The 17,789-nt window shown below is 38.6% G+C and overlaps 1 protein-coding gene across 2 annotated transcripts in view; it reads right to left on the bottom strand.

Annotated features, from left to right (window-relative positions):
• LOC146684694 (uncharacterized) overlaps window positions 1–17,532 on the bottom strand; it is a 31,098-nt gene extending 13,566 nt beyond the window's left edge. Inside the window, exons 1-7 of one of the 2 annotated variants that reach the window (XM_085444122.1) lie at window positions 17,438–17,532; window positions 14,098–14,182; window positions 13,933–14,014; window positions 12,690–13,851; window positions 12,340–12,571; window positions 11,879–12,175; window positions 11,550–11,727 (exon numbers count right to left, since the gene is read on the bottom strand). In XM_085444122.1, coding sequence (XP_085300248.1) covers window positions 11,550–11,727; window positions 11,879–12,175; window positions 12,340–12,571; window positions 12,690–13,851; window positions 13,933–13,981 — 1,918 coding nt within the window. In that variant the 5' untranslated portion in view covers window positions 13,982–14,014; window positions 14,098–14,182; window positions 17,438–17,532. The remainder of the gene's footprint in view (window positions 1–11,549; window positions 11,728–11,878; window positions 12,176–12,339; window positions 12,572–12,689; window positions 13,852–13,932; window positions 14,015–14,097; window positions 14,183–17,437) is intronic. The other variant, XM_085444125.1, reaches the window with a different exon arrangement.
• Window positions 17,533–17,789: the final 257 nt, after the last annotated feature.

The raw sequence follows: 17,789 nt of genomic DNA, 5'->3' as shown, positions 1-17,789 counted from the left end.
TTATTGACTAAAATTAAGAATGTCGTCACTTTAGGTATTTGTGCTGAAGTTTCAATAAATGTTCAGCAAGGGAGTTTTTCAGTCACAAACTTTGGTCTTCTGAAGGTACATTTCTGCTTTAATCCTGTTCTCATCCTTTGCATAATTTCCACTGTCCCATACCGTCAGACATCATTATAATGAAAATGAACACAAACACCAACCGATTAACACCTTGACATTCAGGATCCTCATGAGGACTTAAGGCAAAGGTTCCATCTACTATTTCTTTGATTAACCTAACCACTATCAGATGAGGTGTCTTCATAGTGTCCTACTATTAGTGAAAAAACAAGAGTGGGCCAGGTGTCAACAACTGATATTTGCTGCAGACTTCAGTAAAAACAGCTTTACTTTTCCCTGCTCACTATACGTGTTAATTGTAAATATTGCTTTTGTTGTTTTTCTGGTGTATTTACTGACAGATGTACTAAATCTGTCAGGAAATCAGTTATTGCACTGTGAAAAACACAGAGCGTCGATGTGGCAGCTAACTGCAGTTGGCTTAAAGTTTAAATAGCAATGAATCAGTATCTAGCTCCCATGAGGTCGTTTTGAAAGCTGCACCACAGGCATACCCAAACACAACCTGACAGCAGTCCCCCCTTTTTCTGTCAATGGACTTGAGGTAGAATATTTAATATACACTGATTTGGCAAAATATCATGACTACTGTCAGGCAAAGTGAATAATACTGATTGTCTCTTCATGATGGGCATTTGTTAGTGGGTGGGATATAACTAGGGGGCAAGTGAACATTTTTTATCCCCAAAATTGCTGTTTTAGAAGTAGGACACATGGGTAAGGGTAAGGATTGAGTTTTGATCAAAGTCAAATTGTGATGGCTAGATGACTGGGTAAGAACATCTCCAAAACTGCAGCTTTTGTGGAGAGTTCTGGGTCTACAGCAGGCAGTATCTATCAAAAGTGATTAAAGTAAGGAACCGTGGTGAACCAGCAACAGGTCATGGGAGGGCAAGGCTCACTAATGCATTTCGGGAGTGAAAGTTGTTCCATGTGGTCTGTTCCAACAAACAAGCTCCTGAGGCTCAAATTGTCGAAAAAGTTCAAGCTGGTTCGTACAGTACATTGGAGTTTGTTGTGTAATGGGCTGCATAGCCACAGACCAGTCAGGGTGCCTGTAGTGACCCCCCTCCACCGCCAAAAAACAGAACGTGACCAGCAGAACTAGACCACAGGGGAATGGAAGAAGGTGGCCTGATCTGATGAACCACATTTTATTTTATATATACACTGTGCAATTTTTTCAGTCGCGTTATTCAGCTCCTGCTTAAATTGTACGATTGAATCGCAGGGGTTAGAAGTTCATGGGTCCCTATTCACGGTCTCACACTATACGGCCCGATGCTCTGATGCGACCTGAGTGCTCACACTGTGCGTCTATAACATGAGGTTTATAACACAAAATCTGTCACTTGCTCTCCCCCTCTTTCTGTCTTTCACTCACACAGACACACACACACCACCACCATCAACTTTGCTATATTGCTAATGAAAAACATTGACCAGGCAGCTGCAATTGAGCAGCAATGTCCATCCAACTCTTTTCATGGTTGATGCAGTCGTGATAATTTTGTGAGGCCACATCGAAAAGTTCTACGCGCTGCGCTGCCATGCTACTCCGTCTTTTTCACTTCCATTTCTGTGTTTGCGCGTGCGCAGTGTGAGAGTTTGCGTTGAAACCCTCACAAGGGGACGACAGGATTTCAAACAGGTTTGATTTTCTTGTGACCATATGATTGCTGATCGGGAGCTGATCGTGAGGTTTTAATCGCTTCTCGTTATCCCATGTATACAACATGGGATGCATGACACACAAGTAAGGCCGAACTCGGGGCGATCCCCAAAACAGTCGCACGACTGAAAAATAGTCTCGAAATGGGCCAGTGTCTCAAAATCGCACAGTGTATGCCCAGCTTTAGGCAGTAGCTCATAATGTTATGCCTGATTGGTGTATTTACTAACAGCAACAGATTTACCAAGTTATTATCATAACTTTTTGTACCACTCTTTTTTTCTTTCTTTTTTAGCCAGACTGGTGTAATAATTTCCTTTTCTATTCATTTTGTAATTTTTCCAAGCAGGATATACTCATCCATCACAAGGCCCTGTCAAAATGGATGCATCTGATTTTTTTATTTTAAACAGTGCGATTTCTAATTTAACTATATTTTTTACAGCATTATTCTTAAGCATACGAATCCATCTAATCCAGGGGTGTCAAACTCAAATACACAGTGGGCCAAAATTCAAAACTGGAACAAAGTCGCGGGCTAACGTTAATATTTATTGAAATATATTTATTCCTCCAGATATAAGAATGAATCTTTTCTTATGGACTCAAACACGTTTTGCTGAAAAACTGAATATGGAACAAGCAAAGTTTAATACTAAACAATATATATATTAGCTGTATAATACCAGTAGGCCAGCTCTGATAGTAATTTGGTATGGCTTCGCGGGCCAAATGTAAGTAGGCTGCGGGCCAAATTTGGCCCGCGGGCCAGAGTTTGACACCTATGATCTAATCCATCCATATGCACAAAGAATAAGATAAAATAACAATGAATGTAATGATTTTTAAATAATTATTGTAGGTTCTTTACCTTACAACATAAAGTGCGACAAGGCAACTATTGATGTAATTTGGCGCTATATATAAACAAAACTGAAATGAATTTAAATCTTATAGTTTTTTTTTCCTGCAATGACTCCAGCACTAAGAAATTATTACAACAATGCAATTAAGTGTTATCTGTAAAATCAACTTTTGCTTTAGCTTTATTCCCACTGCACAAACCAAATTTTTCTTCTCAATAAAACCTTTGAGTAGCTGAGATACAAACAATATACTGCATACACTGTATATACTTTTTATTTAAATTAAGCAATTAGTCTAAGTAAAAATATAATAATCCTGTTATTGAAATTGGGTCAGTCTTCTTTTTGAGGTTCTCTTTTCTTACATCTCTGGGTTTTCAGCACTGCTGCTATTTTTAAGTCACCCGTTGGAAGACCACTTGCATGTTGACATTTGTGATATACAAATGTTTTAACTTGAACCCAGGTTCTAAACATTAATGTATTACAAATTCAGACTGTGACCATCAACACGCAGAGTTCTGGAATGAACTTAAATAATTGCACGCCATTATGTGCCAGTACACATTTTTTTTAAGCAACACAATCTTTGCTCGCTGCAAGTTATGCACTTCCACAAAATGAAAATCAAATTAAAGGATAACTGTAATATGGTTGGGTGATTTCCTCCACAGTCCAGATGCCATACTGTTGCTTTCGGCATTGCTAATGGCCAGTAGCATACCCTCAATAATGCACACTGTGTAGCCCAAGCAGGAGAAGAGGGCACAGGTGAAAGAGAAACACACACACCAGGAGTACATTTTTGGTCCAGCTTGTGTTTTGTGTGTAAAATATTTCATCTGTCACACTTTCATTCTTCAACTGCCTAGTCCTAGACAGCTGAGTCCAGCAGTCGAAAAATACAGATCTTTTCTCATTTGATGATGATGGTTGAGCTTCATTGCTTCAGTGACTTCAAAGCAGCACAGAAGTCCAGACATGTACCTGTTTGTGTGCACCCAAGCATGCTCAGATACCTGTGTTGCAAGTGTCGGCTATATGTGGAGGTGCAAAATGAACCAAGAGCGAGGCAGACTCAATTTTTTATGAATCTTATAATAATGATAATTTAATGCATTACTTGGGAAATGAGATCTGTGAAAAAATGCCTTGACCTGAGAGCTATAGCTGCTCACTTTGCCCATAGGTGATCTCTGACATCCATCACCATAACCCTATACTGCTGACATACTGGACAAAGAACTGGTAAGGAGTACAGATGCACAAGTGCTAGGGAACTAAATGGGACTGAAAATAGCATCCGCATGGGAAGACATCTGGATATGGGTCGGATGATGATCTTGAAAATGTGTTTCAGTCTTTAAAAAAACCTGTTGAGGCCTCAAAATTAATTTAGTTTCTAGCACCTTGTTGGGAGAACATCCAAGAGGAGTTGAAACTTTCAGAAATGGCGACAGTGATGAGTTCTCCAATGTGTTAAAAACTGTGTGGCAAATGATTGAACAAATTATGAACCAAATGCAAAGATTGGAGATTTTCTCATTTACGATACATATAACTGAAAAGTTCAGAGAAAATCTTTGTACACAGGGGACAAATCTAAAAACCAATACTAATCTTCAGATCCTCTGGCTGCCTGGATCAAAAATATTCCATAGTGCAAAATATTGTGATCAGAGTCACACCCAAATTGCAAGCAAACATATTCTGACCCTGCATTAACAAATACGAAAAAATAAAATAAAAAAATTCTAACTTAAAAAAAATAAAAAATAAATGTGAATCATGGAATTGGCATGCTTTGGACGAAGAAATAGAGCATCCATTAGAACTGTCATATTTATCAATGGTCAGCTTCTACTTAAAGGGTAAATTGGTGCACAATGGGTGGCTAACTTACACATCTGTGACCGATATTTGAAAGTTCTGCAGCAACATATACTGCTTGAGGCTTGCTCATTGCAGTAAGACATTACCAAGTCACATTATGCAAGTACTACAACAGCATGTCTCCTCTGCAGTGTGGCAGCTTAAAAAAAATTAAAAGATCAAATGATTTTCCCTTAGTTTCCAGTTTTAAAATCAAATATTTTTTCTCAACTTCAAATAAATTAGATTAAAGAAGAATCACAACGTTTTTGGAAATGACACTACCCTAATTTGATTTTATGAGGCGAGAAACATAATTAAGTTGGACCCAGAAGAAAATTTAAACTGTAAACCTCCTCCTCACATCTTTAAGACTCACTGAGAGTAGAATTTCAGTAATTTAATACATTTATAATCAAGTTGTGTTTTAATGATGAATAACATGCTGGGCTATTTTTCAATCAAGCTATTCCCTTCTGGTCATTAAACTTTTTTTTTAAAACTAAGACGGCATAATGTTACTGATCTTTTCACGTTCCCAACACAAAATCAAAATAGGGGTAAAGTAGGTTGAGAGCACTTCACACCAAATTTCACTGAACAAAAAAACCCCAAAACCCAAAAGAGTTTAAAAATGTTTGTAAGCTGCGTTTCTAAATATCTCCTTTCATAAATAAGAGATTATTCAGCACTGTTCTGCTATACATACTTACACACACACACACACACACACACACACACACACACACACACACACACCCCTTCAGGAGAAAATAGTGAACGCTTCAAACACTGCAACTATAGGTATGCTAGCACATATGTTTGTTTTTTGATGGAAAAAAATCATTTAATTTCTTCAAAATGATACTACTTAGAATAATATTCAATAATAAATACTCTAGGTTACTAATTCTCTGCTATCACACAAGAATGTCAAGAAATCTCCACACTGAGCAGATGTCAAAAATGTGAACTACTCAGAACATCAGCAGTGTTCTTTCCATGGTTGCACATTATTTGTTTGGCCAGTAGAGGGTGCTTGTGTTTTACAATTAGGTTTGAGATGGTATTAAAAAGATTCGACTGTTGGAAAAAACACACTGAATATATACAGGCCTTTCGAAGCATGCAAGACAAAACTAAAGAGGTTTAAGATGCAGCCCCGAAAATAAAATAAAAATGAAAAAAAAAACCTTCAATCCGCTGAGGCAAAATTTCTCAAAATGGAATTTAACAATCAAGTATTTGTGCTCTGATTCAAATTAAATATAATACAGCCCCCTCTTTTCTTGGTGTAAACAATCAAACTAATCAAAAGTCTTTCCCTCAAAAGCTACACTACACACCATAAGGTTGCAGCTTGGTGCTCAACCTGAAAACAGTGAAGTCTATGAGGACATATAGCTATAATTTTCACACATGCAGCGCAGCTCCCAAACTTTTCTCGACACAGCCCAGCAGAGGTGGATGGGAGAATGCACATAAATGTCCAGCACAGCTGGATTGAACATAAATTTTCTTCAGCCTGCCAGCTCCCTTTCCAAAGTCTGTGTGATGTCTGATTGCAGGCAGGTGAAAATGGCACAGGCAACGATTAAATGCATTCACAGTTTGTGAGTGGGTGTCATGTTTGTGTACACCATTCCCAGGCAGCTCCTTCGTCCAAACCAAGCAGAATATTTTCAGAAGTGAGAAAGCATGAGGCAAACTATGACTATACATGAAGCCTGCTGAGTGCTACTTATGAATAAAGGATAACTTTGGATAATATTTGGACCTCGTTCTCCTGAAACTGTCTGGGCAACATGTGTGGTAATATCCTAAGAAATACTGTGGGGGAAAAATGCTTGCATGCCCGTATGTTATCCAGAAAATCATTCAGGTCTCATATGAAAGCATTTGTCATGTGCAAGCTCTATGAATACGAAATATCTGGTATTCATGCTTACTTCGTGACATGTGTTCAGAGGAGTGGGCTGAAAGTTGGATGCTGGTTTGGGAAGTTTGGAAAAGTAAGAAATATACTCTAAGCAAGAGCTTCACTCAGATAACGTCTGATACAATTCATTACCATCATCACAAAAATCATGACACCCATTGAATCACTCATCCATCACATCATATGTGTGTGCAGCTACACAATCAATTGAAAAGCTATAATTACTAATTAAAGGCTTCTCCAATCAGAAAGGTTATTCAGGGAAATATTATTACATACTCTTAAAGGTTACAAGTGTAAAGAATGGATGGAGACCACAGACCTTGTCCCTTCCTGCAACTCCAAACTGATCATAATCCAACAAGGCTTTGCATTTTCAGCTTCATTGGTTTTGTGTTTTGTCATGTGTGACAAGATGTGCTATGACACAAGTATGACAGGGACTACTGCAGCAGACCACTCAACTCCATCAGAGTTTTGAAAAGAAAAAAAAAAAAAAAGGCCAAATCCATTTGTACAAGAAAAATAAAGCAGGTAAAGAATTTTTTATCCAGATGCAGTCACTGCTCTAAATCAAGACTAATTACTGCAATGTACTATAGCATTTTTTGTCTTCATAGTCATAATTATCTTCAACTGAAAGAGTTCGATTTATTGTATGAATGTTGTTTTATTTATTGCTTATTTTCATAGTGTGTACTATTTTAGAGGCACCTACAGAAGTAGCACATCTATTCGATGTATTTTATAATTCAACAAGGAATTCCAATTCTAAACGTTTTAACTTAAGAAATATATGTTAAAATGGATTTTTATGCTTTGTTGTTTTCCCTGCCTACTGAGCAATGAACTTGAGACAGAACCTGTTGTAAATAGCAAACTTTTTGCGATGAATATGGTCTTAGGTCAAGTTGATCAAATGTGTAGCAACAGTGATAAACGCTGCTCAAGATAAATAAAAAAATAAAAAAAATCATAGCTGGTCACATTTTGGTTCTGTATTGTTTCCTTTGGTGTTTTAAGAACTATTATTTTTTCTATGAATGTATCTGTGTGAAAACAGACCCTTCAGACACCCAAACTACGGACCCTTTCTCTCTTTTTTTTCATTTTAACAATGCCATGCACTGACTTCCAGCAGTACAGAAAAACTTCTTTAAAGCATTTTGGCTCTAACACAGAACTTTCATCTCTTTCCAAAACAAAAATAAAAGAATTATCAATACACGAAGCAATACTACTGTTCAGCGTACAGACACTAGACTATTTCGCCTGCTTTTGAGAGTGTTTGTGAAACATTATGCGGTTTAATTTGCTTGGTAGTGCACTATGCATTTTTCGGAGCAGTGCTAAAATTCCAAAGAAAAAATGGGATACGAATGACCACCTTTTTGGATTGGTGTATCTGAGAGCAAAAATGCTAAATTGCTGTTCCATGTACTGTATCACCAATAATGAAAACTAATGGGACACAGATGGAAAACCTATCTGATTTCATTTACTATCCAAAGGAAACCCCATCCATTCCATCACTGTTCTGCAACTATGAAGAGGTTCAACGTCCATGAACCATGCTTTCAGCTTTGCAATAACATGCTCTTTCCTTTGGTTGTTAGGTTACATGAAAGAGGTTACATCTTTCTGAAAGGTGCAGATGCTTATTGAGGGGACAGCTAGAAATGCAATTTGTTATATATACTCTGATGTAAAAGAAATTCTGCATACCAAGTAGGAACAAAGAAAATTTTTTTGTCTTCTAATTTAGGAGTACCAATATAATTAATATGATTAGAAACCACAGCGAGAGATCCCTGAGAGTACTTTGATGGTGGGAAGGGGCAATCCTCAACAAGCTCCTCCTTACACAAAGGTAAAAGCCATATGAGTTCAACGTTCCATTTCTGAGTCGGCTCATGTTGCAGCAAATGAATTGTGCAGAATATCATCACATTAAGTGACACCACAGTTCAACAGGTCATAATTGACTGCTGCCATCACAATCACCCTGAGGAAAAACTGGTGAAAAATTATGTCTCAGCCTGCATCGCTGTCTGATCTCTATCCCACTGAGACACTGTGTGGCACAGAACAAAAGCTTGAGATATGACTCCGAACCATCAGCTTTTGCCAGAATTGTGCCAGTGATCACACAGCTCCACACATTCAGAGGCTCCATGAGGCATTAAGCAGTGGCTACCACCAGTGATCAACCAGGTTTCCGATGGGCTGCTGGGTAGCTACTGTAAATTGAGTTCATGTTTTCAAGAAACTTACTGTTTTGATCTCTTGAGTTGTTTTGTGTGTTTGTGCAAGTGTGTAGAGTAGACTTCCTTTGCCATCAGTATATAGCTTAAATTTCATGCTCCCATCTTTCTCCCTCTTTTACCTATTTATATCTTTCAAAATGTGAGAAAGACATGATATTGTTATCTTGTCATAACCAGACTATTTTAATCTCGACATTTGTTGTTTTCACCTTTGTGTTTTTTAGTCTGTTGAGTAATTTTGCAAAATTTTAATTTTGACAATCCAGTCAAGTTGGGCCAGAGCCCAAAGTTCACAAAATTATTAATTAATTATTGTTGTTAATGTGTATAAAATTGTAAAGAAATATGGTTTGTACATGTTTGAAAGAGCAAAAAAAAGAGTGTAGGGATTTAAATTTTTAAGTTAAATGTGGGATAACATGGCCTAAGTAAGGCTATTTAACACTATGAATGTACCAGGTTTAAAAAAATAAATTAATTTAAAAAAAAAATAAAAAAAAAATATGTACACCTCTTTCATTCCCAGTGTGTGTGTGTGTGTGCGTGTGTGTGTGTGCGTGTGCACGTGTGCGTGCATTGTGAAGTATTTTTTCTTCATTTGCAGCAGTGTGAAGACTTTTCTCAGAGGAATGGAGCCTTTTGCTGACAGTGGCCAGCTGACACTTCAAAATCTTCATGAATCCTTCAGTCCCCTCCTCCTCTTCCTCCTCCATACCAGCTGCAGCGTCTCTATTGATTCCAAATCCTATCCAACTTAAGGCTGGTGTGTCTGTGAAATGACTGATCCAAGAGTGTGTGCTTGTGGTTGTTTGTGTGTTGACGACTGAAGGCATTGGAAGTTGGAAAAATAAAGTTTTCCTTGAAATACCCAAAACGTTGCGTGACAGTGAGACAGAGAGGTTTTCAACTTGTGCATGTGTATTTAACACAAAGGGTAGATTATGCTCCAATGTTGACTGCCCACAAAATAAACCAGGAAGATGCTGCATGTTGGAGGAATCAGACCAATGTCTGAAAGCAAAATGCATCCTTATGGCAGGGTTGCTGGAATATTAGGGCACTTCTTTGAACAGACGATCAACTTTGAGAAAATTATACCATCTGGGCACTTGAGACATCATTATGAGGACTTCACAAAGCCAGTGTACTTGGTGGCATTGTGGAGCAGTGTGTGATTGATGGTTTAATGTGGTTTGGTGTGCAGGTGATTTAGTTTAATACATGTAAACCCAGGAATACCAAAAACCGGAATGTTTAATGTTATCTACGGTCAAACCAGCAGCAGGACAGCTGCAGCAGGTCTATACAGTGTTTGAACTGCGGTCTTGAAAAGAGGTCTGCTTTTTTACAGGAGTGGAAAACATGCATGTAATTTTAGATGAGTGTATCCTAACTTGTTAAATAGAAAAAAATCAACCCTTACATCCACCATCATATGTTGGCTGCAGTTGATTTGAGAAGAAGAACTTGTATAACTAGCGCTAAATTATTTCAGAAACCAAAACCTTTCATTACTTTGATTTAGTTTTGAACAAGTATTTTTTATCCATTTAAAATTTCTTTCTGTCTGTCTAAGACTTAACCTTGTTCAGAAAAAGTTCTGCATAAATAAAGTTTCTCATTATTATTCAATACTGAAAAAAACCTACTGAAAAAAGAAAGCCTCATATCAATTTTCATAAAAACAAGCTTTTGGGCAAAGACCTAAAGGAATGTCATATATAGTGTGGAATAAAATATATGCAATGTAGTGTTTAATGTATGTCGCAATGCACCATATTACTGTTATAAGTTGACGTCGGTCTTGTTGAATGCTGATTTTGGTAAGATGACTTATTGACCATTGCACTTGTCTTCTAACAATCTTCTAACTGAATATAAAGAACTAAAGATGTTTTATACACTAGCAAAATGTTGGAATAAATTAAAACAGAAATATATACTGATTTTGTGACTTTAAACTGACATTGGAGCCAAAATTTCACATGAATCCCTTGCATAGTTTTAAAATTGAGTATGCATTTTTTCTTTATATTCCCTTATATGTAACCATCAATCAATTACAGAATCATATATTGTGATTCTAAAAAATAAATCTCATAACAACGTCATTATACTGCATGGCCAGACATCTATAATGGAAACTTTCAGTTTCTGATGCTACAACTTGTTATAGTTGAATTTTAGAGAGTATAATGAAAACAGAATGCACGAAAATGCTTAAATTATTAAATAATGAGTAATGCTGTGAATATGGGAGCACCATGCTAGAGCTAAGCATTACTGTACGTTTTATGTGTTGTTTCGTCCATCAATTTAACATAGTATTTCTTAAGGAGCCCTTTGCATCACAATAGATATTTTGTTTGTAGAAATAGAGATCATCCCAACAATAACTTGGTTCCAGCTTGCATTCATAGTTTTACATTTGCAAAAGGTTTAGACAAAGATCAAAGCATTGTTTGAACACAGTCACCAAGCGCAGCTGTGTGTTGCTCATTTAGGGATTTTTGTTATGACACGGATTTTATATGCATGTGCTTCGGTAAGACTGGCATTCTGACTTGTCAAGATTGTTTCATGAGAACATCTGTGCTACTGCAACTGAACAGGGGAATTATAAAAGTGAAAATACTTACCCACTGCTGACCCCTGCTATGAACCAGGGAATAAGTAAAAATGTGTGTGTGCGCGCACATTGCGAATTCTACTGATTCAAAAGGGGAAGGTAAAGCTGTAATTCCAAAACAGGCACTTTGTGCATGATGTGTAAACTGCTTGAATGTGTGTGAGTATAGAATGATACATACACGCTGTGTGTAAGTTTGATGCTGGTGTGGAGGTAGCCTGAGCTTCTGTGAGACTGGGGTCACAGATGACAGGAGATGCAGCCGCCTCCTGCTCACCATCATCCTCCTTTTTCTCCTCCTCACCTCGCAGCTCAGCTTTTTCTGCTAGCCTCTTTGATGTCCGACTTGACCTTTGAGCCTATGATTGAAATGTTTACATAGGGTGAAAAAATATGATTTTTCAGTTGCTGAAACTAACTACCTGAAACTATAGAAATGAGCCCAAGATGAAAATCTTATTACCCACACACCTCAATACTCTTCTCAGTCTGCAAGCTAATTTTTCTTACCTTTGCAGCAGGTCTTGACATGGAAGCTTTTCTCTGTGCCCGTCCTTTGGATTTGGGCACCTTAGGGCCAGAGAGTGTCTTCATAGTGAAAGCAGCATGCTGAAGGATGCAGTCATTGCCACAGTAAACAGAATCTGGTAGTGCTTGTTTAGAGCAACCAGGTCCGATGCACAAGGGAAGAGAGCTATCCATCTCAGGCTCAGGTTGAGCTTCAGGTTGAGCATCAGGGTCTGGCCTTGCTTCAATAGCCTGCTCTTGCTCCTCCTCCTCTGTTTCCTCCTCTACCAGCACAGTCTGCTGAAAACAGATGTTCATCTTAAATTCAGAGAGCAAACTTTCTTCATGAAGATTATCTATCACACGTATGTGGTCACACAGGAATGAAAGAAAATGCTAAAGGTTTTGTAAATGAAGGCGATGGGCAGTGTAAAGATTGATGACAACCCAAATTAAATTCAAACCTTAACTGCTCGCTGGTCCTCTTGTGCTTCTTCAACAGCAGGACTTTGTGTCAAGCATTCAGGAAAGCTAAGCTCAGGGTCTGGCTGAGGGTGAGACTCAGACTGGCTTTGTTTCTTTATAGTGCAAGGCGGGCAGACGTACTCTTGCATACTCTGATGGCCTTGTGTCTCACTGACACCGACGCATTCACCGTGGAACCACTCCTGGCAGCTGTCACAGCAGATCATAAACCTTTAAAAAGCAGTGAATAGATAATAGGAAGTGAAAAATGGTACACAGCTGAACTATGCAAATCGTCCGAAAGAACAGCTCAGCCTAAGAAATCCAGTTACTACATATAAACATGTACCTCTTATCTTGTTTCTGTCTGCAGATGCAGAACAGAGCATTTGAGTCATATCCTTCATTGTGTGATATCCTTGAAAACTCTTCTGTATTTTTAGCATCTTTCTTCTCCTCCTCCTCTGGCACTTCATCAAACTGACCGGGAGTTAGCTCAGGAATCTGATCAAAGTCACTGTCTATGATCATGCAGTCTGAGTTTGATTGCTGAGCAGGACTTAGGGCTGTATCAAAGAGAGCAGCCGAACCCTCTTTTTCAGGAGGACTTTGTGGATCAGTTTCTTTTTCCACTTCTTGTAAATGCTGTTGCTCAGTTAAATTAACCAGCACCACATCATCATCACTGTCCTTATCATCTGCAATGGTTGACTGAAACTCCACAGCCCTCCCCTTTCCTCTACCCCTCCCTCTACCTTTGCCCCTACCTCTTCCTCTACCTCTCCCCTTTCCTCTGGCCTTTCCCTTTCCTCCTTTCCCTCCTCTAGCTTTGGAGTCTTCCTGTCTGCTATTAGAAGCCAGCTGTTCCTTAATCTGTAACAAAGTCATTTCATCACTATCCTCTTCATGACTTGAGATTAAAACCACATCATGGATCTCTTCTCCCTCTGCATTGCCAGAAGCAACTGGCTGTGCAATCTCCATGTCATCAATGTTATCAGCCATCTCAGTTTCATCTATAGCCTGTGGATTAGGAGACTCAATGGCTTCAGTGGCTTCTAAAATGTCAGGAACCGCCAGTTCATCTGACATTGTTAGTGACAGGCCCTCACTGCCCCCAAGCAGTGTGAAGGCAGTGTGGAAAGCAGACCCAAAATCCTGCCATAAGCTGGGATCAAGGCTGCCTCCTGCGGAAGTTTCTGAACCAGTTTTGCTATTCTCAGAGACAGGTGAGGATGGGGCAGACCACTGAAGTTCATCAATAACACTCCTTGCTGTACGAGTAGCTTTCTGGGTGGTGGGGGTCTCTGTAGCGGTCTGGGCTGCTGTTTGATTGGTCCGACGATTTCTGCCTCGTCGAACAATTGGAGGACTGTAGGTTAGGTCTCCAACCTCCTCCATGAACTCCCTTCTTGCAATGGTTGTTCGTCGAAACCCCCAAGACTTTCTAACCTGTGACAAGGTCGGCCTAACACTTGACTCGGCCTCTTCTGAGGGCATCTGCCGTTCGTCTGCAGATAAACAGAAAGAAATTGATTTAACAAAAGCAACACCCACGTTTCACCTTTAGGCAACTGGCAGGCTGATTGTACCTGAATTATTATTATCATCAGCAACACTGCTGTTGTCCATCATGTCCATGCTGACATTTAAAGGAAGCCACGCTGTTCAAACCTACAAGATCCTTTTAGTTAGTGTCTGTAAACTATGTTCACAATTCACTAAGTTAAACAAGAAATAAAACAGAAAACACGTACCTGTGCAAACTGTATGCAGACAGCTGCAAACACCAAATGTGTTTAGGGTGTGTAAAGAGTCATCCCAATGTTTCTTGCTGTGAACCTGTAAAAATCATGGATGGAGAAAAAACCCAAACCAATCTACATTAGACACAGGTGATTTAAAAAAATATACGCAAAAAACAATTTTGTTAAAAAGCTCAATTCCATTTGTTGCTTTGCAATGAAAGAGCACTGCAATAAACTCCACATCACATAGTTTATTCATTAGCACCACAAACAGTTTCAACACTGAGGATTTAAAAGGATTTCTGATAGCCTGTATTAACTTTAGCTCCTGGCCAGCTAATGGGCCTCTTTGACATGAACTCCTATTCAATACTCTGATTGCATCTTAATTTATGAAAGTGAGCAGTGGAAGCCTTACAAAGTCTCACCATGCAATGTTCATGTATAATTTTTAACACAAGTCTAAACCTCATGCAGTTGCCTTAAAAGAAAGGCAGTTACAAGATTGTGTTCATGCATCCATCTCCTTGAACTTCATGCATCTTGATTTGGAGCAACAACATGTGGGGAAAACCACTCTTCACCAATATTTGTCCACCTTGTAGTAACATTAAAATGCATGACATGTTGCTTAAACACAAATACTGTTTTTATGTGTATACACACTTCCAAGCTCACTTGCACAGTGGTCTCCATGACTGTTGTGGGTATGTCTGAACAAACCATGAGGGTCACCAATTTATGAATTGAAAAATGTTAGTCATGTAAGTTTTCCCATGACTCAATAAAAGACCTAATAGTGTATATAACTACCTTTAGTTGTATTTAGTGGAAGTAATTTTCTGTATGACTTTATCAGTTTCTCACATCATTGTGGAGAAACTTTAGACCTCTCTTCTTTATGTTTAAGTTCACAGGTTTACAGGCATTATTTAATGTACTGATCTCCTAAAGAACCGCCACAGCATTTCAGTCAAACTGAGGTCTGGATTTTGACTGGGCCATTGCAACACCATGTTTCTGAATTTCTTTTAACCATTCTGTTGTAGGTTTGCTGGTGTGTTTGGGGTCCTTGTCCCAATGACCCAATGTCAGCCAACCTTTTGCTGACAAACAGAAGGCCTCAATTTTGAGTCCAGGTATGTGGTATATAGAAGAGTTCATGGTTGAGTCAATGACTGCAAGGTCCCCAGGTCCTATGGCTGCAAAACAACCCCAAATCCTCATCCCTCCAATGCTGTGATTCACAGTGGGTATGAGGAATTTGTGCTTACATGTCAGCATAGTCTTGGAGTTTGTTCTAATGCAATTTTGTAAACCTAAGCTTTGCTGCCATGACTTTTATAAAGAAAAGAGACTTTCTCTTGGCAACCCTTCCAAATAAGTCATTTCTTATTGTACTGTTATGAACATTTAACATATTGAGGCCTTTAGAGCATGAGATGTAGCTTTTTTTTTTCTTCAGGCATTGCTTGAGCATTTCTTTGAGTACGTCTTGATGTATGCTCAATCATCCAGAAAAAAAAGAAAGAAATGCTGACATTCAAAGGAAGCCACGCTGTTCAAACCCAGAAGAAATCCCAAACAGTTGTAGCGTTTTCAGTGGAAGATACGTTTCACTGAGTGAAGAAATGTTTTTCACATCCAGATGAACAGAATCAACATTTAGGATTTCTTTGAGCACTGACCTTAAAGTGATTTTGCATGGACATCCACTTCCGGTACTGTGTTAACATGATAATGATCAGTTAATCAAGTGTATGTTTTTTAGCACCACCTGGCTTCTCCTTACCCTCTTAATTTTTATGAAAACATTAAGGGAATACTTAGTTTTTCACAGGACTGTATAGAGTCCGCTTTCTTTTTCACATGACTGCATTTCATGCCTGAAATGAGCATTTGTTCACTGTACACTTAGTTACATGGATCTCTCCAACATCAGACACTTTCAAAACCCCTTTGAAAACCCTTTATTTCCTTTGGCTTTAAACCAGACTGAGTTACTTTTTTATCTGTCCTGCTTTCATCATGTTTTTTCCACTTTGTGTTTTCTTTTTTCAATCTCTTACCCATATCCCATAACCACATCATTTTCTGGAACTTTGGTCAGCAAGTGTTTTTAAAATGTGCTTAGAAATAAATCTGACTTCACAACTTACAGTCAGCCAATCAAATCATCCTATAGTTTAACTGTGAAACAATTGGATTTGATTTTTTAACAATGCCAACATTGGGCTTAATCCATCTGATGCGCAAAGATGTCAGTACATTTACTCAAGCACCGTACAAGTGCTTTCTTTGCACTGCATTTAAGTGTTTTCCACTTCTGAATTGGGTGTATGTGGAAAATGTACATGAAATAATGATATTTTACAATTCAGCTTAAATACAATTTGTAGCAAAATCTGTACTTTTTGCTCAAGTAGGTTTGTTGGAAGGTTACAGATACCTTTAAGCTAAGATAAGGTAAGATTAAACCACATAACACACAATCATGTTAACAATATCTTTGAATCATTTTCAGAGTTTTAAATAGAAACAAACTGCATATTAATAACTATATAATTTAACAAACTGTAGGATACAGTTATAAAAAGAGGGGTGAAATGTTGTTTAATGTGTATAATTTATCACGTTACCCTTTGTACTTTTGAGGATTTAACTTGTATTAAGTCTTCCCATACTGCCACAGTAAAGGAAAAGATGTTTGCACTTTTCACAGCACTGCACGTCTGTAAACACGTGCTGTGTCCCTGTTTTGCTTCGTAGACAAATTACTTTGTTGAGTTTAAAATTCAGCTCGGCTGTAGTCTGCATTAACAGTTTATGAGATGCAACTCGCAGAGACGTTTATGGTGATGAAAGTCACAGTTCATTTTCTCACTGTGGTTAATTTCTGAGCTCTACTTGCTGCTAATGTTACCCGGTGCAACCAGCTGCTGTGTTCACTGATGCTTCACATTGCAAAACTGGCCTGCTAGGAGCGATACGTTTATGCAAAAACTCAGCAAAGTGTGGCTGGGAAGTCCATAATGTTTCTGTACTCCAAATGAAACCACAGCACGTACTAATTTAACTGCCACACCTAATTCAGTTGTAAAACCGCAAACGAAACGTCCTTGCCCTGAAACCCCGCAAACACTCACAAGTTATTCCATAAAGGTAAAAGAGAGGCGTCTTCTATGTGGTGGCGACGACATTGTTCTCTGCAGCTAGCGTAGCTAAAGCTAAACTTAAGCTTCTAAATCACCTGTTAATAAATACTCTACGCAGCAGCGCTACGTCTCACTAGCGATACGGACTACGGAATTAAATGCTGAACGCCCGTACACAGACACGGAAATCATACCTTCGATGTAATTTATATATTTTCCAGCTATGGTTTGAGTCGCTCGGCAACCTAGCTAGCACCCACAGTACAGCCTTCCATTTTCTGGACCTTGCTGCAACATACTCTCGCGAGAAGTATTCGCATGGAGAGCGACGTGGTTTCGTCTTCGTCAGACCACGTGACTTTCGCGCATTGCTTTGTGGGTACCCGTGGCAACAAAATCAAAACACTGCATCAAGCGCTAGTATTTACAGCACCGGTAATCATTAATTCTGCGGTTTTAATCCCTACTTGCATTTTATTTGCCCCAAAACAGTTATGTACAAAACAACGGAGAACACGACAGGTCCGTACAAAGACAGACTTGACG

The sequence above is a fragment of the Copadichromis virginalis genome, linkage group LG20 (genome assembly GCF_057382275.1).
Source record: "Copadichromis virginalis isolate Kocher_CV1m ecotype Utaka linkage group LG20, C_Virginalis_male_GT1.1, whole genome shotgun sequence".
Taxonomy (NCBI): Eukaryota; Metazoa; Chordata; class Actinopteri; order Cichliformes; family Cichlidae; genus Copadichromis; species Copadichromis virginalis.
This window is presented reverse-complemented; position numbering and strand designations above follow the sequence as displayed.